This window comes from Manacus candei, unplaced genomic scaffold (genome assembly GCF_025592945.1).
Source record: "Manacus candei isolate 608988 ecotype Guabito, Panama unplaced genomic scaffold, ASM2559294v1 h1tg000088l, whole genome shotgun sequence".
In the NCBI taxonomy this organism is placed as follows: Eukaryota; Metazoa; Chordata; class Aves; order Passeriformes; family Pipridae; genus Manacus; species Manacus candei.
This window is the reverse complement of record NW_026138136.1, coordinates 3,682,191-3,710,087: the sequence shown is the minus strand read 5'-3', so window position 1 is coordinate 3,710,087 and position 27,897 is coordinate 3,682,191. Positions and strand designations below refer to the sequence as shown.

General features: G+C 38.4%; 1 protein-coding gene and 1 long non-coding RNA gene across 5 annotated transcripts; both read left to right on the top strand.

Moving 5' to 3' along the window:
* The first annotated feature begins 835 nt into the window (after positions 1-835).
* EXOC3 (exocyst complex component 3) lies at positions 836-27,398 on the top strand. Of its 4 annotated transcripts, XM_051812721.1 has the most exons (14): positions 1,863-1,899; positions 2,000-2,089; positions 3,113-3,297; positions 7,133-7,352; positions 9,396-10,077; positions 15,008-15,125; positions 17,574-17,699; positions 19,248-19,348; positions 19,824-19,934; positions 20,605-20,755; positions 21,489-21,611; positions 24,407-24,568; positions 25,851-25,978; positions 26,443-27,398. In XM_051812721.1, the coding sequence occupies exons 3-14, from the start codon at positions 3,154-3,156 to the stop codon at positions 26,612-26,614; spliced, it is 2,238 nt and encodes a 745-aa protein (XP_051668681.1). In that variant the 5' UTR covers positions 1,863-1,899; positions 2,000-2,089; positions 3,113-3,153; the 3' UTR covers positions 26,615-27,398. The 4 variants fall into 4 exon arrangements, with proteins under 4 accessions (XP_051668680.1, XP_051668679.1, XP_051668681.1 ...); XM_051812720.1 differs by lacking the exons at positions 1,863-1,899; positions 2,000-2,089 and adding an exon at positions 836-927; XM_051812719.1 differs by lacking the exons at positions 1,863-1,899; positions 2,000-2,089 and adding an exon at positions 866-996.
* On the top strand, positions 10,084-14,680 carry LOC127482495 (uncharacterized). The gene is made up of 2 exons (XR_007908636.1): positions 10,084-12,476; positions 13,122-14,680. It is a non-coding gene; the product is annotated as an uncharacterized LOC127482495 (long non-coding RNA).
* Positions 27,399-27,897: the final 499 nt, after the last annotated feature.

Sequence of the window (27,897 nt, the reverse complement as noted above, 5' to 3'; positions counted from 1 at the left end):
TTCCCACTGGATCCAACAATCCAGTGCTAATTTCATAACTACTTGTCTTTTAAAAAGCACCATATTTTTTTCTTACATATAAATTAAATCCTAAGCAGGCAGCTTCCCTGAGCTAGGGGAGGCCACGATGAGCTGCATCCCAGCAGCCACACTGCGTTCCTCGACACATCCCTTCCTGGCATGGCAGCACCCTGGGGTCTGGGCAACGCATGAAGAGACCAACAGTGCACTATGTGAGGACTTCCCCTTCTCCTCTGACGGGCACAGGCACTTTCACACGGATCTGAAGGTACCGCGTGATTTGCAGCTTGTCCACCTGTGGCACCGCTACAGAATCCCAGAATCAATTAGGTTGGAAAAGACCTCTGAGACCATCGAGTTCAACCTATGACCGAACACCACCATGTCAACCAGACCACGGCACTGAGTGCCACGTCCAGTCTTCCCTTAAATACGTCCAAGGATGGTAACTCCACCGCCTCCCTGGGCAGCCCCTTCCAATGTTTATCAGCCCCTTCCAATGTTTATCAGTCCCTTCCGTGAAGAAATCACCCCGCGTGCTTCCTTTTTTCCCCCCCTGACGATACCCACCGCAGCGGGCAACCATTCCAACTCGGAACTCACAGGACTCGTGCAGTTCATTTTTTATTTTTTATTTTTTTTTAACCATCTCAGTGACCTTGAACCTGGCCTCAGAAGCACACGCGGTGCCCTTTTACAGCCAAACTGTAAAAAAACCCCAACCAACCAACCAACCAACAAAAACCCAACAACAACAACAACAACAAAAAACCCCCCACCGGCCAGGAGGAGGAGTGGGAGGAGGTGCTGGCGTCGGCGGCCGCGTGTTGCGCCTGCGCGGCCGGGCGTGCGCCGGCGCAGCGGGCCCTGTCAGCGCGTTCTCGAGCAGGGGCGGCCGCGGCCCCGGTAAGTGGCAGCCGGACCTCCCGCCGCCCCTGGCGCTGCCCCCGACGCTCCCGGCGCTGCCCCCGCCTGGTGAGCGCCGCCGCGCCGACCCTGCCGGGCTGCCGATGGCTGTCGCGACCCCGGTGTGGCAGAGGGAGGCGGAGGGGGTGGGGGCGGGATGGGCCGGGGCCATCCGGGGAGCCCCCGAGGATGGCGGGGCCGAAGGGGCTGCTCAGGGCTCCTCCCGTCCCGGGGCCGGGCTGCGGGGCGAGGGAGCTCGGCGTGCCCGAGGGCGGGTCTTCGGCCTTTGCCCGGCAGGGACGGGCACCTGCGTGGATGCGGATGATTCAAGTTTAGCCACCTCTGTCAGGGAGGAGCCGGGCGGGGCTGGGACTGCTTCCTCCGAGCTTTGGAGTTTGGAGGGGTCGTGGCTTAACCCCAGGTGTCGCTACGTGCCTCCATCCCAGGAGCTCCTTTCTGGAGTGGCAGTGGCCTCCCTCCTCCCGTGAGTTGCCCCCAGCGTGAGACCCCAGGATAAGGGTGCGCTTGCAGCCAGAGCTTTTCCAGGACTGCTCGGGACTTAGTTTTGTTCACTTCTGCCTATATTTTGCTCTGAAGATGTTTGTAGCTTTACAGTCTCCATGTAAAGTTGACAGGTTTCCTAAACTTAGCCCTTCCTTGTTGGTTGTGCAATAGCCTGTCTGTGTCAGCAGATTGGTTACAGTGTGCTTGGCTACTGATTCTCTTCACATTGTCTGCTTGGTAGTAGCTTGTGTGGGGTAAAGCTGTTGTAACCCTGTGGAATGTATTTGGAGTTTTTAGTAAAGGCAGTAATTCAGGATCAAGCTCTCTGCTCCAGCATACCATTTCTGTAGTAAATTCATATCTGAAAGAAACTACTATTTATTTATTTATTTATTTATATGTTAGGTGGGGCCCAGATAGCATGGAAATGGATCAAGCCAAACAAAACTGGAGTATTCATTCCAAAATGTGAGTGGTAGAAATAGAACCTGCACCTTCAAATGAAGGGTAGGAAATCAAACATGGTTTGAGATAAGCAGGCTGGTTTTCTTGCTTTTTGCTCTTTCAGGTGTGTGCCCTTGACACAGTTCTTTATCAGATCACTATTCTGTTGAGATTAAGTGATGTGCCGGATATATGAATGCAGACTGCTTTGAAAGTAGGTATCTTCTTTCAAGGAATAATATGGATATGAGGGAGTATAGTCTCCAGTTGTGGCAGCAGAACCTAAACTGTTCTTTTTGATTACAAGACTGAAGACATAAAATGATGGAAATAATTTGGAAGCAATGAGGAGTTCCAGATATGTTCATTGGAGCTCTGTGGACATCATTTCTTGCATCCTTGGTGACTGGGGTCCTCCCTGCTTTCTGTTAGTAGCTAGTGAAGTTTGAGAGAACAGGTCTGGCTTAATGGGCAGCAGATGTTACCTTTTCCGCAGACTAGTTTGCATGCCTGTCTTGACTTCACTAGAAATTCTGCTAGAGAATTAGGTGAAATACTTGACTAATATTTCCCTGCATACCTACACCTCTGATGAACTGGACTGATACTGTGGGAAGAACTGAAAATGAGTAGGAAGTAAAAAAAATGATCCATCAAAATTTTAAATGGAAGTGCTTTATAGTTAAGTCTCTGGGTTTAGAGCTTCCACAGCCGTTTCTCTCTGGTTTTGGTAGCAAATCTGACGTGTTGCTACAGGGGGACTGTGGTACTGTCAGCTCCACTAGACTGGTTCAGGAGGAGTTAGGACTTTTGCTTGAACCATCTATAAGATTCCTTTATGCTTGTCTCGTTCCCTTTTTGGTAGACAAACCTGCACTAGGATTGGATAGAATCTGGTTTTTTAAATGAAAATTTCTGCTTCTTTTGTTGTTGCTGGTGGGTTTTCTGTGGTTTGTTTTTTGGGGATTTTTTTAATACAAACTTACAGAGAGTAAGGTAAATGCAAAAACAGCAACCAAAGAACATTTCAGTGAAAAAAATGAAACAGTTAATTGACTTTAAATGCAATTCTTGTAGAATTCCAATTACTCCTCTTTATAATGCAGTCTAATGATGCTTCTGTCAAGTTGCACTGTTTTTATTGCCAAAGTTAATTCTCCAGTTGTTAACTTTGAAATGTCACATAGCCATCCAATGAAAAAAAAGTATTTTCTAAAAATGTTTTGTTTCGTTTCAGCACTGTTAAGTTATGAAGGCATTTTGAGGACCTAATCAACAATGGAGGAAACAGATAGGGAAGCTGTTGCAACAGCTGTTCAGAGAGTAGCAGGAATGCTGCAGCGTCCTGATCAACTGGATAAAGTGGAGCAGTATCGCAGGAGGGAAGCTCGTAAGAAAGCTTCAGTGGAAGCTCGACTCAAGGTACCAAGTTTGATAAACTTGAGTATCTGTAGTGTGGCATGAATGTACTTTCTTTTTTTTTTTTTTCTTTTTTTTTTTTTTGATTCTGCATTTTCAACCAGACAGTTTTAAACTGTGACTTCAGTTTTTGCTCTGTGTCCGAAACAAAAAGTTTATATTCTGAGAGTAATGCAAAGTGATGCTGTACATCTCACTGACATTTTATTCAAGCATTTCAAGTGTTTTTCTGTCCAGTACCTTCTATGGTTTACCTGTGGACAGCTACCTTTGTCCTGTGTATCTTGTCAGCCAACAAACCTTTGTCTTAATGATTGAATACAAAAGATTGATGATTGCATCTGAAAAAGGATCAGTCAGTTTTGCCTCTGACTTTTACATGGGTTTAGGGAAGATAGCAAAAATACATCACACTTCTTGTCTCTTGTGGAAGTGTGCCCCGTGATTTTCCTGCTCCTGCACGTGTGAGTGCATCCATGTTCACACACACAGACTTAGCCTGAAATAGGACTATGACCATCCGGTGTTTATTGTCCATATCTTACTGAGATATGTGTTTTCTTCCTTCACTGGTACTCACTAGCCAACAGTCATTTTAGACCACTGTATTAAGTACGAGGAGTAGAGCCTTAGAAAAGTGCTTTGGGAAACATTTTCTCAGATCAAAATGACTGATATACAGTGTATCTTATCGTATATTTCAGTATAAGGTAATTTATCTTACAACTATTTAATGGCTCCTTCTTTGTGAGATTCTGCATGAAGTAAAAGAAAGCTAGTTTTCTTTCACAGTGAAGAAATCTGTTAGCAAATTGTTATGTTAATTCTTGTCTGCATCATAGAAACAGTAATTTTTCTGGTGACTTGGACTGGGTTTTTCAGATTTAAGTCAGAAGTGCATATGGTGGAGTCTGTTAATAATGGATCAGCTCTTCAGTTACTGTGACCTATTTATAATATATGAGCACAGTCATTTGCCTGGAGTACTTTATCATTTGCCTGACTGCTTCTATAGACAGTCATGACTAAACTTTGTAAGTCTTGTAAATGCCTAAATCCACTTTATAGTTTCCTTGTTATTTGCCTTAAGTTACTTCAGTCATCTGTTGGTGGTCAGAAATACCTGTTCCAAAAAGAAGTTCAATACCCCTTATTCAACTCAGGATGCATTCCCGAAGCAGATGATGGTTAGTGATGCCATTTTTCCCATAAGAATTACTATAATGGATGGGAGCACAGAGAGGATGTAAGAAATACTCTTGCTCTGCATTTAAACTGTATATAATTATGGTGTGGAAGATGGAGAGACACAGACATCAGGATCATCAACCAGAGGATTTGCTGACTTCTCAGGCTGGATTACTGCTTCATCTGTGTGAATGAACACATGGGAAATCTTTCAGCATGAACATGTTAGTGCTTCTTTCTGACTGGATATGCTTTCATCTTTGTCATTTTCTTCAGGTGAATCTAGGTATCCTCTCCGTATCCTCTCTCAGATATTTAATTATGTCCATTTCTTCCATCCAGCATTTCTTCCTGTGTAACATAAATTTTTACAGGAAAAACTGCTTTGAAATGTGTCAAACTTCTCTGTTTCATGCATGAGACTGATGGTGGTTAGTAAGCAGTATTTTTGAGGTTTGGTAGCAGAACTCTGAAATAATGTGTGGATGAGCACCAGGTAGCACTGTGGGCTCGTGCTTTTAGGTGCTGCTGTCCAAAATGTAGGTGAAGAGCTGCTTGCACTCTATTCCAGAGCCTGGAAAATTACAAACATTGACAGCCATCTTTGTGCACTTATGCTGCCAATGGAAAAACTTATTTCTGAAGAAATACTGTGTATATATCCTAGGGGAGTTTCTAGGTCGTGGGTCTTCCTAGGTATAAACATGCATGAATCCTCTCCATTTTGATTCTCAGCTGCTGTGCAATCATGAATTTGAACCGTAGGGCTCTAGGGAGACCAGGCAGCCAGGATCCTGTTTCCATGGCTTCCTGTTGAGGGCTGTCACTTCAAAAGACATAAAAATGAAGTTTCGCGCCCTGTTCTCTGGATGGCTTGGTTTTGTTTTTATTTCTTTTAAGACAGTGATGGTCAGTCCAATTTAAGATGAATATGCATTGTAGGAAGCAAAGTCTACAATGCGTGGATGCTTCGCTCCCTGCCCTCCCCCCATCCACTGGCCCCAGCTGACTATTAGGAGACAAACTGAACATAGATGGCTGTCTGTTTTTAGAATTTTTCTTATCCATTTGTGTCAGAAACCGAGATCAGTAGTTGTTTCTGTTTAACATAATCAAAGTTACATAGGCAAAAATTTGAATAAGTAATACTTAGATCTACCTCCAAAGAAATTGAAATATCAAAACAGAAGTACTGAACATTTAATGATCATGTGATTTTTAAAATACTTTATGGTCAGCTGCAGAAGGTTGTGTATGAATATTGTATTGACTGTTTGAGTATCCTGATTATCCCTTTAAGGGAAAAACGTATTAATGCAGCAGTACTATAGATAGACACTATATAAAAATGCCTTACCACTGCTTAATTGTACTAAGTCTGGCAGGAAAATACATTTTTATCAAGAAAATCAGCATGTACATAAATAACACTAGTTTAAAAACGACTGCATTTTTCCGGGACTTTCCCAGTACATTTAAAACACAATAAATGTTGTTCGCTGTTACCAGGATTTCCTCTTTGGCTTCTAGTATGCAACAAAAAGTTCCACGACTGTCCAAGTTTCTGGGCCTTAAAAGTCTGGCAAAAAATGTGTTTTGAGCTTAGCAAAGCCATTAGTGCCTCATTTCTTTACTGGTTACTTTAAGTCCTCAAGACATGCAACTGAGTTTTCACTGATCGCTTGTCTTTGGCTTTTCTTTTGAAGTTTGTTATTTCTAGTTGTATTTTCCACTCACCTGATTTCACCTTTATCACATCTTTTTAAAAACATTTATGTAAAAAACATGCTGTGGATGTGATCTGATTTCTTTCACTCAGATATGCACTATAATGCATTTTCTGTAAGGTGTTTGGTCTGTCAAATGATATTCAGGCTTAATAGCCTTTTTGAAGAGACATTGAAGTGTCACCTGTCACAAGAGACCTATATCAATAACCTGTCTTTAAACCAAAATAATATAGTAGTTGGATTGATGCTGTGAAACATCAGCAGCCAGACCAACAAAATTTTATTCAGTTTGGGGGTTGTTGTTTGTTTTGACTGAATCACTTTTGATATTTTTTTTCCTTCAGTCATGACAGTCTGGAGGGTGTTTTGATTTGGGTTTGTTTACTTCTTTTTTTCTTTTTTTTTTTTTTGTAACATTTCAGAATTAATTTTTTTTTCAGAACATTTCCACTTGCAAGTCAAAATTTGTAACTGCTTTAGTAAAATGCTTTGAGAATCCGTACATGCCAAGCACTCTTTTGAAACATCTGGATCAGCTTTCTTTTGATATCCTCCTTTGAAATTATTTTATGAAGGAAATGCAAAGAAATCTCATTCTGCCTTCCTATGATCCTGGTTTAATACAGATTCATAAAGTTGATGATCTATCTGCCTAAGCTGCTATGTTAGCTTTGTTGGTGAACCAATTGTATCTAGGTCCTTTAAAACTCTACAACTTCAAAACTTGAGAAAAGGATATGTGCACACACAAGGTTGTGCATGCACGAAGTTGCACATTTCTAGTAAATTATAATATTTCCTTTTCATTTTTTTCCTCTGAAAATGATAGCTACTGAAATGAAAATTAATTCTTGAGAAATGTTGAAAATAAAGAACTTATAATGATTAATAAGAGTTCTTTCATTTTATTTGTATTTAAGGCAGCAATACAGTCACAGTTAGATGGAGTACGAACAGGCTTAAGCCAACTGCACAATGCACTGAATGATGTGAAGGACATTCAGCAGTCTTTGATAGATGTCAATAAGGACTGGAGACAGAGCATCAACACTATAGAAAACCTCAAGGATGTTAAGGATGCTGTAGTGCAACACAGCCAACTGGCAGCTGCTGTAGAAAATCTCAAGAACATATTTTCAGGTAATCTAATGTTCTTTACATGATCCATAAAATACTGGAAGCTCTTTAAATGGTGCTAACAGCTGTAAGGTTATCCAGTAATATCAACTTTCAACCTCACTGGGAATGAAGAAATAAGGAAGAATTGCCTACACATCACGTTCAGAGAAGTAGCTGGTAACCATTTAATATAGATGAAGACTAAATTGTGCTGTAGGAACTTCTAGTCTGTCCTATCTCCTCACCAAACACAATTCACAAGGAAGCTTCTTGCTAGCAATCAGTAGCAGGGATAACGTGTTTAATATAAAAGGCTGAAATACACAAGCAACAAATAGAGAAAGATTATTTGTAAAGTTCTGGTATGTTGGCACCTGAGTTGTGCACCTACAGTAAGTCTGTTGGGTACAATAGTCCCAAATGATTTTAGGAGTTCAAAACATTTTCCAAACAAGGATAAAAATGGGAAATGGCAAGATCTCCAGTCAAAGATTCCCTGACAGTCTTTCATACTCAGCAGTTAGGAGCCTCAGGGGTTTCTGTTAGTGTTGTAAATGTAGGTATAAACTACCTGAAGTTCAGTTTCAGCTGTGCACAGTCCTTGCTTCAGAATTAGGCAGCACAATCACAGAAACCAACTTGTGCATGTAGAAATTATATGTGGAAGACAGTTTTCGTACCACTGCACAACTCTGAGGGTTTGCAAAATTATGTATGATTAATGTGATGTAATGGATACTGTGAAGATAAAGAAAATGGGATTACCTCTGTCATTTGGTGCAGCCTTTTTAGTGCACATTACATTGTGTCTTGAATCATGGTGAATTCCTTGCCAGGACTTTTCTGGTTATAAATAATTTTAAGTATTTTACCCCTATAGCCGGTGCTAAACTTACCATACTAATTTGATTGTATTTAAATGGTCTTTTTTCTCCTCTTATGTCCTAAAACTCATACAGAAAGCCTACCTATAAAGAAAAATTGTTTCCCAGTCATACCAGTTTGATTAGTTTACTCTCTCTAAACCTGTATCCAACTGTTACAGTACCAAACTGGATACAGTGTACAACTTAGAGAAAAAGAGTACTGTTCACATGCAATGTCTAGCAGTTAAAAACAAAGAACAACAAAATTATGCATGTTCCAATGCTGAGTTGTTTTGTTTCTGTTGTTTCCTTTTGCACAGATGAATGCAATTGAGACAATAAGCCTTTTCTTTTCAGGTACTGAGGAGTTTTTAGTATGAAGCATCTGCCACTGGAATTGTTAAACAGTATACTTGTTTTGCTCAGAGATCATCAAATGTTTTAAAAACCAGATGGTTTTCATCATGATTCAAAAGACAGCTACATACAATCATTAAACCTTTTTGGTGGCTGTCAGTTTATCACTGGCTGTCTTTTTTGCAGTGACAATTTTTCAGCTGAGATTTTTCAGTTCTTTCCCCCACAGAATCCTAATCCTCTTCTGTAGTATTCCTCAAATACTGAAAAATAATAAAGAAAAAAAAGCTTCTAAATACTTTAGCAGCATAGGTAATTATCCCTATTTTTCCTGTGTGCCTTAAGTAGGCAAAAACTGTTCTTTCAAGGAGGAGGTAAAATTTGGCATTTGTTGGGTTTATGGAGCCTCAGGTTCAGCAGAGTAAGTGACTTTTAGTCAGGTAAGTTAAGAGCTTTTTGTGTATGGTATAAGAAGACTAGTACTGCAATTTGTTTCATAGGTTTTCCTGGATTCATTCATTTATTTATTAGAGATGGGAGGGAAAGAGGAAATTATGATCTGTTGGCACTATGATCTTTTTAACCACTGCTCAAAATGGACCACTGTGGTTCGTAATTTATAAAGTTACATTTATACATAAAATAATGTATAAAGTATAGCATTTACTAACAATTTTTGAATATTTCAAAATAGTTTCATTTAAATTATTTAAAAATAATTCCTACAACTGTTCTCCAGCTTTTTTCCTAGTGCTTTTATTATTTTGTATTTATTCTTTGTGTTTTGATTGTGTGGTGTTGTACCCTTTGTGATTTTTCTTCTTCCTTGCCTTGCCTTCAGTTCCAGAGATAGTCAGGGAGACACATGACCTGATTGAGCGAGGGGAACTTCTGCAAGCTCATCGAAAGCTGATGGACTTGGAGTGCTCTCGTGATAACCTGATGTATGAGCAGTATCGCATGGACAGCAAAAACACACATGACATGAACCTTATCCATACATACTTTGGGGATATGCAGAAACTCTCTGAGGAATTGGCAAAGCAACTTTGGATGGTGGTTCAAAGATCTCTTGTCACGGTCCGTAGAGATCCAACCTTGCTTGTTTCTGTTGTGAGGATAATTGAGAGGGAGGAGAAAACTGACAGGCGCATGTTAGACCGGAAAAAGCAGACTGGGTTCATACCTCCTGGCAGACCAAAGAAATGGAAAGAAAAAATGTTCAACATTTTGGAAAGAACTGTGAGCACGCGAATTGAAGGCACTCAGGCAGATACTAGAGAATCTGACAAAATGTGGCTTGTGCGGCATCTAGAAATCATCCGTAAATACGTCCTTGATGACCTGCTCGTGGCTAAGACCCTGCTGGATCAATCTTTTCCTCCACATTATGACATTTTCAACAGATTGCTAAACATGTACCATCAAGCTTTGGCCACCCGAATGCAGGAACTTGCTGCAGAGGATCTGGAAGCAAATGAGATTGTTAGCCTTCTAACTTGGGTGTTAAACACATACAACAGGTAAGGCCTCCTTGTATTTGCTGTTAGCAATAGCTGAGAGTAAGCATGCAAAACATGCTGTGTTAATATTTGCATGTCTATTAACATACAAGAAGATAAAAAAGGATAATATCAAAACAACCAGTTCTTCACTATTTGTTACACATTTTGCTTTCTGGCAATTGCTTCTTAAAGTTGTTTACATTTTCTAGTATGTAATTTTGAGTTGCTTAAAGTTTTAATACAGTTAAAGATCTGTTTGAAGCTACAGTCCCCTTGTATTTGTGTACCAGATTGGTGAAGTATTGGGAAGAGCAGAAGAGGCTGAGAGCTCGTGTGTGAACCAAAATATTTGTTGTAGCCACAACCCAGGAAGATCTGCATGGTTATTAACTTTCTGTTGTTCTTTTTTACAGGGGTTGGGACTTTCAGTTGCTTCATTACTGTTAAATGGAAAGAATGTAGTAACTTCCTTCAGGTTTTCTCTCAAAACTCTGTGGTGATTTGTTAATTTAGAAGAATTTCTCCTAACAGGTTATTTCCTCTGATAGTCTTAGACACATTTCTTTTGAGCTGTGTGATTTGTTGGAATAACTTAAGTTCTGTGGAGATATTTTTACCTCTTTTTTTTTTTTTTCCCCACCCTCTAGGTAGAAACAACTCAAATGGCAACTGTTTAGTTTTTGCTGGCGTGTAGTTACTAGAGCAACTCATTTGTTTAGGAAAAGTACTGCTAGCCTTTCTGCAGTGTATGACTGTAATCTTGTTCTGAATAGCTGGCACTGATCCAGATTCTGTGCTGTGTGTACTTTTGCCGTCTTCAATTGTTCAATCTCTCTAATGAAGCAAGTTGAACGCTTGGTGGGTTTGGAGTATAATACCATAAAGTAAAGAGGTAGGAGATAATACTGTTCTGGAGAATTTTTATAACCAGCTTTAAGATTCATTTTGTATTCAAAACTCTGGGCTTTAGTCTACACTGCAAAGTTCTTCTACTTTTTCTTCCCTGCAAGGAACAATGAGGACCAGCCACTAATGCATATTTAGATACCTATGCAGGGTATATGAGAGATGCAACCACTAATAAAAAGCCGAATTAATTGGCCTTTTCTTCTTTTGAAGGCCAGAGGAATAACTCTTCAGTGAATGAAAATCAGAAATATGGGAGTCCTACCTACAGTGGTGTGACCTCGGTAGAAATCCTGCTCTCAGGTTCTTCATTTATGTTCTGGGGCTTGTGTTCCAGTCAGGCAAATCTTGGTCTTAAAATTGCCCTTCTACCCTTCCCTCAAAAGGGAAAGCAAAGTGTATTGTTACTGAGTTAGACAATTCAGAGCTAAAGCTCTCTCAGTCCATGTGTTCCATCAGTGGCAGGGTAAAGTTAGGAAGCAAAGCCAGAGTTGCATCTGTTTAGAAAGCAAACAAATAAAAAAGGGTCACTCCTGCTAAAGCAAATTACATGGCTTGTAGCACGTGGTGGCTGAGTCTTGTGAAACAAATGAAGCAGTGAGGGGAGTAGACACCGTACAGGGTATCTGAGAATGCACTTCTACCCTGTATATCTGTAACAAGTGGGATGAAAATTAGAGACAGTATCTTGCAGGAAAAAATTAAGGTTTTGAGTTTCTCTTTTCTCTAAAAAAAATAACCCCAAGAGGGCAGTACAGTAATTTTTTGTATTACAATAAACTGTTATAAAGAGGATGTTAATAACTGGAACAGGTTGCCCAGAGAAGGTGTGGATGCCCCATCCCTGGAAGTGTTCAAGGCTGGTTTGGATGGGGCTCTGAGCAACTTGGTCTAAGGGGTTGACATCTCTGCCCACGGCAGGTAGTTTGGAACTCTAAATGATGTTTAGGGTCCAGCCCAAACCATTCTATAATCATTAATTGTTGTGTATGTTTGTAGTGCACAGTGGAAGAAATTGGCTCCATTTTGTGACTGGAAAAGTGAAGTTCTCAACAGGGACACTTGCGGAGCTTACCAAATGTCAGTTGCCAGGCATCTCTTTAAAATAAACAATTCTGTATAGGGATATGTTTATAAACAGGGAAGGAGGATGGACTATATGACATCATGAGAGCTGTGTGTCTGTGATATTTCACCCTCTTTTGCCCTGTATGAAATATAGGTTCTAGACTGCTATTACATTCCTTGTTTGCTTCTGTGGAACATTGTATGGTGGAAGATAGTTTTGTCCTTTCTAATTTTTCTCTACTTTTATTAAATGTAATTGAACATTAGAGGGAAGATATACATTTGTATTGTATTTGCATATTATAGCTGGACTTCAAAACTGACTCAGAGAATACTGACCAATTAAGAGAAGCATCAAGGATTTTTTAATGTAATGAATTAATAAGAAAGTCCAGAATAACTTCTGTTTACAGTATTTATTTGCAAGATAGGATTTTGTGCTGGTTTAAAAGTTAACCAGCAGGGGGAATGAACCCAACTCAAAGGAGAGATTATAAGTCAGAATAACAATTTATTAAAATAATACAGTAAGTACAATAATACAAACAAACAATTGGTCTCAACCCACAAAAACCCAAATGTATAACCCAGTACCCTGGGGCCTGAACAAAGTGGTGTTCCTTGGGCCCTGTTTGAGTCCAAAGTAAAGGGAGAGGGGAAGAACCTGCTGGTGGGAGAGCTGCTGCAGTCTGGCCAGAACTGGTGATCGCAGTCCAGTGGTGGTCTAAGTCTGGTTGAGAGCGATGAGATGCAGCCGTCCTCTGGATCCCACGAGTGGGTTGAAAAATGTTCCAAAACTCCAAGATTATATATCCTCCAGTTCAGGCAGGAATGCTTGGTACTCCCCTCAGGGCGGGGAGTTCACAAAGGGTGTGAGGACAGAAACATCCTTCTATCTCACAGGCCTCTTAACACCTAGTTTATAGCCTGAGGAGTCAGGCTCTATGGGTAGAGGGTGCGAATAGTCTATTGACAACAATAGTCTAGTTTCTGGGAAATGACATGGAAGGCTATAGAATACAGTTTTGGGTTACACCCACCATGATGAACTGATCTCAGCTGTCCTAACTAGGACAGATTTATAAAAGGATCGTGGCATTTTTTTAATCAGGGAATATCTTGGAAGGTCTTTTTAGAAATGTGCTCAACTCATAGCTGAGAAATAAAGTGATGCTACATGTGGAATAATAGCCTTTAATATTAGAGTGGGATGCAGTTTTAGTGTGCTAGGTGGATTTCTCTTTCATACTGAAGTCAATGAGAGTTTTGGAAACGCACTGTTGTTAAAACTGTACTGGGTTGAGACCAGGACTCTAATCTGTGTTTTAGGGAAAATATAAGTCTTGTAAGATCCTGATGCCCATAATCATAGCATTATTTTATCAGATACTGATCAGGTGGTGACGAAACTGCTAAGAGTTCCCCAGCATTGCTACAGATAGTGTCAACAAGCTTCACTCTAAGGAACAGAAGGAATGTTACTATGTATCTAGTTAATGTCTCTGTAGCCCTGTGAACAAGGATAATGATGTATAATGATGCTAGAAATATTTTCTAACATGGCACAGTGCCATAAACAGCTTCTCACATTTCCCCTAAAACAACATAGAGCAAGTCCTGCTATTACATGTATTCTTTCAGTAAACAGCAACAGAAAGGAATTCAGTTTTCTGAATAGAATAGATTGAGCCACTTAAAATAACTTCAGTCTCTTTTCCTCCAGGCTCAGGAAGATGTTACAAGTGTGGAGTGTTCACTCACAGTAGCTTTTATGACTTCAAAGACAAGAACTTTAGTATTTAAGTAGTTAGATGTAGTGGCTGTTTCAGTGCTTTTAGATTTATTTTTTTTCATGACATGGAAGCACCACTATGCTGACTCACTGCAGAACAACTTCAACTTGCAGAACTATACAAACTGGACACTTCTTTAGGAATTTATTTTTAAGTTGCTATTTATTTTTATAGTAGCCACTGCAAATATAGAATTTGTGGTTTCCTTCTGAAAAGCACACTATAAATGGAATATGAAACAATTCATGTTATTATGATTGAATATATTTCCATCAACTGTAATAAACCACTCTCTGAAGAGTGTGGTTTTGAGCTATTGATTTTTTTGAGCATGAAATATGAGATCTTATGCTTTGGTGTAGTTTTGGGTGTTTTTTTAATTACGCAAGCCACTCATTATATAATCTTATTATATATAGATGCCAAATATCACTGTAAAGTAATAATTTTATTTAATCCTTGTCAAAATATTTTTGAAGGTTGCTCTAGTTTCTTTCAAATTCTATAAAATCAAGAATTGTCCTTTGCAAGGAAGTGCTGTTATACAGTACACATGAAGTGTACTTTTGATTTGTCACGAAAGTTGCCTCTCCCTCATATTACCTATATTCTCTACTAAGACAGGAAGCACAGGTAGATTTTTTTTCTCAATATATTTTAATTTTTTTATGGATGTGGTACAAGTAGCAAAACAGAAGCTCTGTGGAGGAACTGAGCACAATAAAAGAACCTGTCACTGATCTTTCCCATTCTAAAATTCAAAATGTGTAAATTGTCTGTCATCACCTCTGAAATTTAAAAGACATGTAAAAAAGTCCCTATTAAGAGCTCACAGGTTGAACCTGTTGGCTTTTTTTTGGTTTTAAATAATCACTAATTCTTGTACATAGATGTCAGGAATGTATGGGAGAGTTGAATATTTAAATGTCTGTAACATTTTTTTGTTATATGCTGTGCTATAGCTTTTGCATTCTGCTCTCTTTTATATAGTTTTATTTACATTCCTTGTAAACACTTTTACTGTTACAGTTACTATTAAGAACTTTTTGACACATGTAGGTATTGGAAAATTGGAAAATTGCCCTTTACAGTGGACATACAGAAAAAGCTGCATAATCTAACTTTTTATCTCATTTTTTTTTACTAATTTGCAAGGCTTTTTTTTTTTTTTTTTAATTCAGTGCAGAGATGATGGGAAATTCAGATCTGTCTCCAGAAGTGGATGTAAATTCTCTGGATCCTCTGATTTCGCAAGATGTGGTAGACCAGCTTCTCAGCAAGTATATGTCAACTCTTACTGTGAGTACTAACAGTGCAAGGACACCTTCAGATGAGTTTATAGCTGCTTTAGTACCTCACTGCTGTTCCTCCATCTGAGAAAACTAATGTGACAAATGTGAATCCAACACCATTACTTTTATATATTTTCATATCCTATGTGTAGGTTTCTTTATAAAGTTATAATCAGATGATTTTATCGATATATGCCATGACATTTCAAGGAGTAGTTATGCTTTACAGACTGTTACTAATAATTTCTTAGAAAGGAAGGAATTCCAGTAATCATATGCTTAAATCCATAGTGCTAGTATGTTAGGTATTACTATACTTAGAAGACACTGAATGCAGCTTGGTTCCTATAGTAACTACATCAACATTTGTTGCAGATGTGGTCTTTTGAAGGTAATCGGGAGGTTCATGTTTGCCAGTTCGATTCTTTTAACAGCCTTTTTCCTTTCATGACTGTCAATTGCATGAGCATAATTTCCTTTTGTGGATGCCCTTTCATGTGCATCTTAAACATAAAGGCAGTGCTTCTTGGTTATCCTAGGAGTCACTAGAAATTGGTCAACTACCTGGCAAAACAATCATTATGTGATTGTAAGGTTTGATAATGCATTTTGCTTTAAAGACCACTGATTGCCTCTGACTGGATGTTTGGATAGTTGTAACTTTGGACTTGCTGTTCTTATATTGTTCAATGAATTCCTATTCCTCCTAAGTTTAGGAGCTCTGCCAAGCAGAGGAGGGAAAATTTTATGCTTCTTTCAATGTGTCAGCTACTAAAATATTTCTAGTAACAGCAACTACTTGGACTTGATACTCAACAGAGTAATATGCACCAATCTTGTTATGTCTCAAGGAAGTTACCAGTAGAGGCTCTGCTTCACATTAGCTTTACTAGGACTTATATGCAAGTTTATTTTTTCTGCACTTATCTTTAGGACAAAAAACCCATTGGTTTGTTTTCTCAAGCTACTTTTGTCTTGATCTAGAAAATGCCTTTGAATTCATTTTGACCTTACTTACAGTGAAAAAATATACCTATATTGGTTTTTCAGAATTGTTTTTTCCCTACTTACTGAAAAATATTATGTATAGAAAATTTATTTCATTTATACAACATAAAACAAAGCTGCTACTCTGTTAAACAGAGTGGTTTTCTTTTTGCTGGTTTTGATGTTTGGCTGTATCTTCTTTTTAAGGCAGAAAATACTGAAACTACCTATTTATTTCACTTATACTTTATTTCTTTTGACGTTGTTAGAAGTGTTTATAAACAAAATATAACTAGTTCTGTTTGGGTAAATGAAAGTATTTCCTAATTGTGACTATAATCTTAAACACTGATCTTTACATCAGTAAAAATGTCTCATTTTCATGAGAAATAAAATGCTAATAGATTTTAACAGATTTCTAGCAGATTATTTTTTTTTCCAATCACCTAGCTTGAAAAAGTTCTTGCAAATGCTGATCTTGAGGTAAAAAAAGTCCCTTGGGCTGCTGCCTTTTAAAAGATTAATTCTTCTTTGCAAATCGTGTCTCATCAAAGCAGTTCCCATGCTTAGAATGAAAAAAAGATACTACATAGTTTCACATAATTGAAGATGGTACTATGTGGACTTCTTTGCCCTTACTGTGCATGCCTGTTACATATTGGAAAGAAGTAAGAACATTTATATTACTAGGGGTTTTAAGCAAATGTGAACAAAATAGAACAAAGGCAGAAAATATCAACCCAACCAAGAAAGAAATCAAAGAATCCAATTACATATTTAGTGAACATGCTGGTCTTTACTATCTGCTCTTGTGAATAGGTCTGTTATTTGTCATGCAGAAAACTGGTTTGATCTAGTTCTAAAAACAGTTGTTCCTAATGTCCTTTTGCTGTATAATGAGCTTGCTGGATGGGAGGAGAGCCAGCTATTGTATCCATCACTATGTTCTGCAGCATTCAAGTTCCAAGAAACACAACCCATTCAATCTAATCCCGGGTTTTTGTCCCCAGCAGTAACAAACCTCAGTTTCCTAAAACGTAGGTGTAAAAGGAACTACAAGCAGAAATGTGGTATTTTTTCTACGTTAAGTTTTACCCTAATTTTTTCAGTTGTTGAAAAATTCAGTTTGAAACCTAAAGCCTGAGCCTTAATAAATGCTTCCAAAGTTAGTGAACATGTTTATTCTGACAAACTGACTTTCCCTTTGTGTTAGGAGCACTCCCATTCCAAAATGTGCATAAGCTTCAAACTATATCACTAGTGTACCAGTACTTACCTTTGTCAGTACAAATTTTAATTTGTCTCTGTTCCCTATATCCTGTAGGAATGATGAGAATGGTCAACATTATCTGTTACTGTGCCACTCTTCATTATGGAAGTGACTATTATTCCAGATATTGTAGCAGGGAGTTTTGTTGTCTTAAATTAAAAAATCTTTTCTTTCTCTTGGTTGCTTTATTTAATGAAGTCTAACATTATTGGCTGGCTACGAAAAGCACTGGAGACAGATAAAAAAGACTGGATAAAAGAAACTGAACCAGAAGCAGATCAAGATGGGTACTATCAGACTACGCTCCCAGCTATTGTTTTTCAGGTATAAGAGAACTTGGTTATTCTAGAAAACCTACAGAAGCAGTACAGGGATTGGGGGGAGTGAAGGGATGTGAAGGGGAAATCAAACATTTTGGAATGCCATTGTTTCTATGTCTTTTGAAGTGTAATAGGGTTTTTTTCCTGTAGAGGTGTTAGTTGGAGGGGTTTTTATTTGCCTTTTTTACATTAACACTTAAAGACTTAGTTCTTTTTATGTGTAGATTAGAAACACATTTTTGCCAGCCTGTTTAGTTGATATTTGTGTTTAGTTAACTGCTTTTACGTAGGTCTCTTGATGTAAATTTGTAGTATAAGCCTACCAGATGAGATGTTTGTAAGTTATTAGAATAGTGTTTGTTAATAGAGTGCTGAGTTAGTTAGGCTGTTTGTTAACATGGTGCCGATGTAGTTAGGCATGTATTTGTTTCTATAAGTTATTCATTACACAAACACCTTAATACTAGGATAAAATGTTCCATTAAAAGTCAAAACTGTTGCTGTTTTAAGCGCTACTTCAGTTAACATTAATATCTGTCCAAGTGATTAAATATCCTTAAAACAGAAAAGATAAGTCTATTTCTAAGCTCTTAAAAAAAAAAAAAGACCACAAAAATACCCAAACTTGCACCACCCTGTTGTTGGTAGTGGAAAGTTTTGAAAGTGATCTTTATCATAGAAAAATGTCAGCTTATTATGCTCATTTTCTAATTTTTCTTTACAAATATTTTGTTAGATAACTTAAATGAAAGTCTCTTCTTCCTGCATTTGTTTCCCACTTAATTATTTTCCTGGCTTATACCAGGATTTTTGGTACATTCTTTCCCATTTGTATTAGGGCCAAGGTTGACTTCATCTAATCGTTTTCAGAAAGTGTGTGATGTCAAAGAAACTGGTGGCTGATTGGCTCTAGTGTTATGCTGTCAAAGACTGAAGTGTTGAGATTGATGTAGCAGTGAAACTTTCAAAATCATCTCAGCATAAAAGCAGCTCATGTTTCCACCTGGTTTTGTACCCTTCCTTTCCAGTTCCCCTCCTCTCAAACACAGTTGCCGATAGGTCACCTAGATCTTTGTGCCTGCTTGTGTTTCTAAAGTTTAGGGGCCCCTTTACTTTACTAATGTGAGCTGACTACTTTCATATATAGGAGAAGTTAAAGAATTTGAGTTATAAGGTTATTCATTACTAACTGCAGGAGCTGACCCAAAAACTTAGATATGCCGTAAAGCCAAATCACTACTGAAGATATTAAGTACTGTTTGATGAAGAAAGCATGCAGCCGTTTTCCGTGTCAGGAGAAAACTGCAGCATGCATTAATGGTTGTCAGTAATATGTTAATTATTCTTATGGAAATAGTGACTTTTGGTTTAGTTAGCAACGGTTGTTGGGCTTGTTAAAAAAAAACAAACACAAAAATAACAACAAAAAAACCCCCAACGAAAAGCATATGTAGAACTGGTGCTAGAGAGCATCTCCAACAAGGTAGGAGTTCTGTCTTTGGTTTACCACCGATAAAGGCCTCTCTTTATAACTAATCTATTTTCATCTTAGATGTTTGAGCAAAATCTTCAGGTGGCTGCTCAGATAAATGAAGATTTGAAAACAAAGGTACTTCTTCTATGTCTTCAGCAAATGAATTCATTTCTAACCAGGTAACTTAATGTTTAAAATACAGCTGCTTTATCCTGCCTCAGTCTCTCTTTGTTCCTACAATTCCAATACTTGTTTTTCACTTGTTTGTTTATTGCTTTGTCTTTCTCCTATCACATTCATGCCAACTAAGCTTTTCTTCCCTTTCCTTTTCTTTCTTTCTTTTTCCCTTCCCCAGTTTCACGGCAGTTCTTTTGTGCTGGTGATTGGCACTTTCAGTTCCACTCTGCAAATGCCTCTAATTTTTGGAGTTGGTTCTGCTTTCTTTTATGTCTCTTTATCATAAGGAAGACAGAAGACACCTCCTTGGCTGGATTCTGCCCAGAACAGAGAGACTAAACATCACATGAGCAACAAGCCCTTTATAAAATATTTCTAAATACCTGACGAGCCCTTATGGAGCATTTAGACCTATGGGTGTACACAAGTTATTACATATTTGTGTCTGTTTAATGCCGTTCCTTGTATGTGTTACAGGTACAAAGATGAAGCACAGTTGTATAAAGAAGATCATCTGAAAAATCGTCAGTATCCTCAGTGCTATGTTCAGTACATGATTGCAGTCATCAATAACTGTCAAACCTTTAAGTAAGTCTGCATGTTCTTGCAGTATCGTGAGAAAAATAGCTAGATATTTCATTTGTAGTACTACGTGTTCCAAGGACCTTCTCTTCTTCTGTATACAAAGAGGGTTTCAGTTAAGCTAGTTTAGCTGACTGAAAAAAGGCAACAGGTTTAAAGATATTGCCATTTTAAAAGGCAGGTATTGTGATTGCCCCTCACTGGTGAAAAACCACTTGTTATTCCAAGAATTTCATTGCCAAAGAAAAACTTGTCTTCAACTTCCGGAATTTGGAAAGGTCATTTCAGTTAGTTTGACTGGGGCCTGCCATCTTTTCTTACATTGGATCTCTCACAGATCACCTTCAAGCAGTGTACTCAAGGTGAACTGAGCTGGAGAAAAGTAAAGATAGACCTTCTATTAAGAGTATCAGAACAGGGCTCATGTTTCGATGTTCAGCAATCGAACACCTTATTCATCCATATCTACTGCCACTGTCATGTGTACAATTCATTAACACACAAGTAGTCTAGGCTGATCACCTTAAAATCATGCTGGAGAGTAAATTAAAGCTTCCAGAACAAGTGGCAATTCCACTTGCAAAAATAACTGTGTCTGCTCTGTCTTTTTCTGTGCATACACTCCAAAAATTGCGCATCAGTGGATGATGAAAAGCTTTTTTTCTTTGTGTCACAGAGAATCTATAATCAGTCTGAAAAGAAAATACTTGAAAATGGAAATGGAAGACACGTTGTCAATCAGTCATGCAAACATGGATGCAACTTTAGACATCATTGCCAAAGAAGGATGCTCTAGCCTGCTAGATGAAGTCTTCATGGATTTAGAGGTTAAAACCTTCTTCCTCAGAAAACCCAGAAGTATTATTTTAAAAGGAAAGATAATTTAGGAAGGAAGTAGTCGTGGAGCCTTTTGATTGCTAAACATATAAGATATGTGCTGTGCTAGCAAAATGCCAGTAAACACTAGTATCATTCTTCCCGGGTATAGTTTGCATGTAGGAGAATGGAAAGTTGCTTAATTATGTTTCCCAGGATGACTTCAGGTAGGTGCTTTGTATATAGTTAGTATTTTCTAGCAGATTGTACTTAGTCTTATATGTATGTTGTTGAGTTTTAGGAATTATTTGGGAAACTACTACTGTTACTAAGTTGTCATCAGGAGGTACAGTTCATCTGTAATTAAGATATTTAATTGATTCCAGAGGTCAGCCCTTTCTGATTGATAGATTTCCATGTTTAGGAATGCTAGCTTCTTGTATAGAATTCCTCAGGGAAAAAATGATGACTAAAATGAAATGGGGAGTATGGGGAGGGAGGCAGTTAAATTAGAGAATTAGAGAAATGGTAGGGGTGAAGAAAGATGCTCTGTGACTCAGTAGATTTGTAATAAAATTTTGGATTAATGTAAACACCTTGAATGGTTCACATGAGGAAAGATGTGGGAGCAGTGTAGTTTAGAAATATATGACAGTTAAAATTGTCTCCCATTTTTCAATAACTGCACTGATACAATGAAACTGTCAAAAATTCAATCTGATCTATTGTTCTTTACCTTCTCAGCCGCACCTTAATGAGCTGATGACGAAGAAGTGGTTGATGGGGTCTAATGCAGTGGGGACTATCTGTGTCACTGTAGAGGATTATTTCAATGACTTTGCAAAAATAAAAAAGCCATATAAAAAGGTAGGTGCAAAATATTCTGTGATACTTTGCTAATGTACTCTGAACATCGTGTTGATTTGGAATTTCTGAATACTAAATGTGAGGGGAGATCTCATTGCAGTCTACAACTTCTTCGTGAGGGGAAGAGGAGGGGCAGTGATCTCTTCTTTGTGGTGACCAGTGACAGGACCTAAGGGAATGGCCTGAAGTTATGTCAGGGGAGGGTTAGGTTGGATATTAGAAAAAGGTTCTTCGTCTGGAGGGTGGCTGGGTGCTGGAACAGGCTCCGCAGGGAAGTGGTCACAGCACCAAGCCTGACAGAGTTCAAGATGCATTTGGATGATACTTTCAGGCACATGGTGTGACTCTTGGGGATGGTCCTGTGCAGGGCCAGGAGTTGGACTCGATGATCCTTGTGAGTCCCTTCCAACTTGGCATATTGTGTGATTCTGTGGATGGAATTCAGAATTGGAATACAAAAATTGGAATCGATTCATCACTAGAAATGAAAAAGCGTTCATCATCACATTGCAAAAGTCCGAATCTACTGTTTCTTTCTCATCCTTTTTGTTCACAGCCATAAAATATTGTCAAAGACAGATCTAAGTTGCAGGATTTAGTCCAGAAAATTTACTGGCGTGTTACTAAATATTCTTATCAGCTTGTACTTTTCTACCTCTCCTCAGCAGTTTATAGTCAGATAAAATTAGCTTTTCTGAAACTAGTTTTGCTGGTCTGTAATTATGTTTTTTTTATAAATGTATGTCAAATAATTCCTAGTTTTAATATATACAATGAAGCATAGTGAATTTGGTGCCTTAACAAACGCATAGCTATGTTTAAAGTGCTCTTACAACAACTTAATGTGCTAGGTTAGGTTATCTTTTTCTTTCCTGTGGTCTGTCAAAGGATATCTGGTTTTCTTTATTGATAGAAACAAGTGCAATAATATGAAAGATTAAAGTCAGGTTTGAGTAGTTAAGACAGCATGTCTTAAATGATTCCCCAAGACTTAGGAAACTACTTGAAGCTAGCAAGACCAGTACTTAAGTAGTACTTAGTAGAAGGGCTTAAAAGACAGTCTCCAAATCATACACTTACTCTTTCTTACTTTAGTTCTTAAAGTGGTAAAGGGAACTGCTCAGAGTTTCTCTGATGATCTCTTAATCTTCAGTATTTGCAGAACCTAGAGGTTATTAAGGAAGTGAATAATAGATATTTTTAGTTCAGAAAAAGAGCAGAAAGTAAGTTAGGAAGATCCCATAATTAGTCTTTATCCATGGAACAGCTTTCTTTTCCATTCTCGGCATGACCTTTAAAGTCTTAATACCAATCTCCGCAATCACATATGTTTCATCATGTAGCATTTATTGCCACCTTGTGGGGAAGAAGGTTACAAACAGATTTTTTGACATTCATCATATCTGCTATTCAACTGTCTCCCAGCACAAAAAAATCTCCCATACATGACACCATATGTTCTAGCACTGGATGAGACACACTTTTGTTTCCCGTGAAGAAAGCGCCTGCAAGAAGACTGTAGCCCAGTGGGAAGGACACTGTTCTGGAACAGAGGGGATCTGGATCTAACAGTCATTCTGCTTTGCCATTTTCCTCATGTGTCAAGTGAATGCCCTACCGTCACACCACTGGCTTTTCTGGAGTGTTCTCAGTTGTAGTAGAACTGTTCTTCACTTACTTCTCAGCAGGATGGGGCTTATGTGTCAGTCTCCCACAGTCTGTTTCGTGCAGCTCATTTTCCTCCATGTAATTGGCATCAATTCAACCAACGCAAGAGAAGCCATCCCTGAACAACCAGTAAACTCTGGTATTTCTGCACAGTCTTGAAAGCAGAACTTGAAATTTTATTTTCTGTGTCCTGGATGAGGGCTGTCACTTCCAGTACTTTGCAATCTGCTGTTTTCTCCCTTTTTTCCTACCTTTTCTCTCTTTCCTGAAACCTTTCTCCAAATTTTGACTGAAGAACATGTTGATTGAAATTGAGTCTTAATACATACTACTAATAAAACACAATAAAAAGTTTGTGACTACCTGTTATGCCAGCTTTTTTTTAATTGTAAGTAATTCTGCCCGCATGCTTAGGGGAAGGAGACATACCTGAAGACTTGTGTGATTTAAGGACTCTCCTTACATTACTCTTAAAAAATAAGCCTATGAAGGTTTTGTGGTTTTTGTTTTGTTCTTTATTTCCAAACCTCAGGATTACTCTTGCACCAATACTAGATGCTTCACCTAGGTACCAGTAGCTATTTCCTATGAAAAGACAAGTGTAGAACATCAAATAAGTCAAGGAAGATCTGAGAAAGTGATTGCTGCAGGCTTGCCCAGGCTTAGCAGACTTGACCCAGAGCACAGATAACACGAGGAAGATTTGCAGTGCTTTGTGCAATGTACCGGAGTTCATCAGCAGAAGCCTCTGTGGTGGCTGGTCACTCCTTGACCAGAGATCCAAAGAGCAAGGCTGCAAGGCCAGGCAAAGGTCTGTTTTAAAGATTATCCCTGTTTGGATGATGACTTTATGTTTGTTCTTCTGTCTTTAGTGCTACTCAAAAATAATTCAGACATGTCATTAGAGATGTCTTGGGTTTGTTATTTCTCCTAGTCGGCACATCATTAGGGACGGACAGATTTTCATTTCTGTTAGCAAACCCACTTAGAATCTGTAGCAGTTGCAAAAACTGTATACTGGTGATTAAGTGCAAATACACAGTTCAAAGCCAGATAATTGTCCCGAGCCTAAAAATAATGGCTACATTTGCAGGTATCACTGGCATCACCTTTTTCTTTTCTTTCAGACAATGACTCTTGAGGCCCATCGGAGAGTAGTTGTGGAATACATCAGAGCAATCATGTTGAAACGTATATCTTTCAAGAATGCAGAGGAGAGAAAAGAGGGCGCAGAAAGAATGATCAAAGAAGCAGAACAGTTCAGATTTTTGTTTAAGAAGCTTGCAGCTGTAAGTATTTGCTTTGGGTAATGCTGTTAACCTTGTAATTTAGAATAAACCACACGTTTACTGCTTGGGGAAAACAAAGAGGGTTAGATCTCCATGTCTCCAAAATGTTGAGTGACTTGTAAATATCAAGGATGCCAGCTGAGGGCACAGACACACAGGCCTGCTGCTAAAATTCCCGAGCATCAGTTTGTACTGCTTTGTGCTTATACAGCTCTCTGCAGCTGAATATTTGAATGGCCTCACAGAGGTAGGTCCCCATAATTCATAATAGTAAGTGGAAGAAAAAAGCAGTTAGTTGTTTGTTTAGGAAAAAATATTTAAAAAATTGGGCTTTGCTTTTCCTGGCCAGGAGAAAAGGTGATCTAGCATTGAACAGGTGCAGTTACTTATTACCTAAGGAGCATGCAGTGTATTCATTTGGATCAACAGAACAAGTATGTTGACCTCATTTAAAGTGCAGTAGAAATAGAAAAGATGGGCCAAATATTTGAGAACCAACGTATAAGGTAGGCCTAAGATTTTTAGTGCATAAGGAACAGGAATCTTCAGGAAAGGTCCTAGGGCCAACAGATGACAAAATGCAAAAAGGATGCACAGAAAGATAAAGCTTGAAAAACTGGCGGAGTTCATCTCTGCTCGGTGTGGAAGATGTTGGGGCAACTCCTGCATCAGAGCCCTTCAGGATGTGGGATTCTGTGTAAGATCTGTTCAGATTAAGGCATTGATAGAAGATGTTGTGGAATAAACGAAACAAACAATACCAGATTGGCAGAACCAGATGACCTGGAGCTAAGAGCACTAAAAATAGTCTAGAGATTAAATAGCTAAAGTTCAGGTGATCAGTTTTGAAAGCTGCTTTACTGGCCAGATGATTAGAAGGAATCTAATGCAGGGCCAGTTTTTAAGTAATGTTTCAGAAGAGATCTGGCTTTCATGTAAATTATTCCTAATGTTTATGCTGGTAGATTACCCAAAGTTAAAGACTAGAATGTATCACCATGTGGATAAATACAACGTACTGTTTGTAGGACATGACTTCCTTCACTGATATTCTGAGGGTAGGTCTCTGAATGAAGAATAGGGAAAGAGAGAAGGTAATTATGGTGACAATTCACAAATATTTTGGGGTTTTTAATGTCTGAAAATTCAACTCTTCAGGAAATTCAAGAGCATTTTTGGACAAAATATTAATTTAAGGATTGTAGATCTAGGGAGCATTGCTATTGTTTTGTGGCTTTTTTAGTTTGGGTTTGTTTGGTTTGTTTTTTTTTTTACTTTGCAGGGCTCTGGAGAGGACACTGAAGGACTCTGTGACATCATTGAAGCCATTGCAGAGGTTATCAAGCTGACTGATCCTTCACTGCTCTATCTGGAAGTTTCAACTTTAGTCAGTAAATACCCAGATATCAGGTAATTATCTTTGCCCTCAAATTTAAAAGATAGATAGATAGACAGATAACAATTATAGTTTCTTTGTGATCTTGGGCAGATTTTAAAAGAATGTGAAAATGTGTTCATATTTTTCATATTTTAGAATGTAACCACTTCTTTGTGAAAAATAATGGTAATGTAAAATGTATGTCAGCTGGCCTAGGAGTTACGTGTGTTTAAGTAGTCAGTGGTACAGCAGAGGAATAATTAAAATACTTCAATTCTGTGTTTTGGGAGGATAAAACAGGTTTTAGAGTCCTAAAAGCAACCAAAACAGTGTTTTATATTGAGCTGGAAAAGCCAGTTCTAGTGACTAGATATCTGATTGAGGATTAAAGTATGTGCTGAAACTGAGTGAAAGAATTGCCAGCGAAGTGCTGTTTCTGACAAAATCTTACTCTGCAAAGTTTCCTAATGCCAGTTTTACCATTTTCCTTTGGCAGGGATGACCATATTGCAGCTTTGCTGACAGTGAGAGGTGATGCCAGCAGGGATATGAAGCAGACTATCATTGAGACTTTGGATCAAGGTCCAAGCCAACCGAATCCAAACTATGTGCCAATTTTTAAAGAAATTACAGTTCCTACCCTAACTGTGCCAAAACTTCTTAAGTAATTGACAACTCTGTGTTTGTGTGTCATGAGTGCTCTGGGATCAACAGATTTGAAATATTTGAGGGCAAATTTGGCAATGCTATTTCAAGTGAAGTTCAATGTACATTGATACTTGCTAGGCATGTTTCTAAAAACTTGAATGTGAGGAAATGTAAGATTTCTGAAATAAGATGGTTTAAAGGTCATGTTTGAAGAACTAAGCTTTTAATGGCATGGGAGGTTTTTTTACTGACCCATTTGTTACAGCTGTTTTTGCTGTCAGCAGATACTTTTTTGTTGTGCAGTATGTTTGCACAGTGCACTGCAATGCTATATAAAGATACTTATACCAAAACCTGCAGAGCTGTATTAGTGCTGGATATACTAACATACATTGCTTACAATACTTAAACAGACTCCTTTAGAACTGTCTTTATATAGCACTGCACTGAGTGTTAATGTCCTGAACCCACTTTCACATTATATTTTGTGTATGTACTTAATTTGGTGTAAAATAGTTTATTGCAGAAAGCTTAATTATGAAATCAGTTTCCTGAAGTAAGGGACTGAAAGAAATTGCTACAGTGCAATTTGATTATAGGTTGAATAAATAAATAAAGACATAAGGTACAATTTTTTTCACTGATTGACTAAAAACAGCACATAAAGCACCACTAGTTCAATAAAATGTTAAACCATTTCTGTGTTCAGCTATGATTCTTTGCATCCTTATAGATTTACAGAAGATGTAAATCTTTTTTCTTGTTGTAAGTGTGAATAAATATTGGATTTAATAGTTTTCTGAACACACAAGATACTGGGTTTTATTTCCACGGTATTTTCAGATTAATCTGTTTTAATTATAAAATAGTACTAGACAATTGTGGGTTCAAAAATACTTCATGAAGGACACAATGAAGGCATTATCTGTTATACTTGAACAGAGCTGTCAGAGGTAAGTCCAAGGAAGACATGAGCCTACATTGTTTTAATTAACTTTCTGGAGTTCGTGTATGTAACTCCTTTGGCCTGTGAACATGGAGACCTTGTGCCACTCCAGCCCTGACTCTGACTCCTCAGCAGGCCAGAAGAGATACATGCAAGGTCAGCAATTCGGACAAAGGATAGAACAAAGAGTGTGGCCTTCTTCACTGACGGGGGGAGCGCGTCCCAAAGGATAAGGACGGTTCAGTAAAGCATCATATTTGTATGTCTGTGCTTGGGAGGTTTTAGTGAGCTCTAGAGGCACTCCAGGTCCCAGGGGACCATACATTCATTCATGGCTAGGCTTCCCAGGGGACCGTA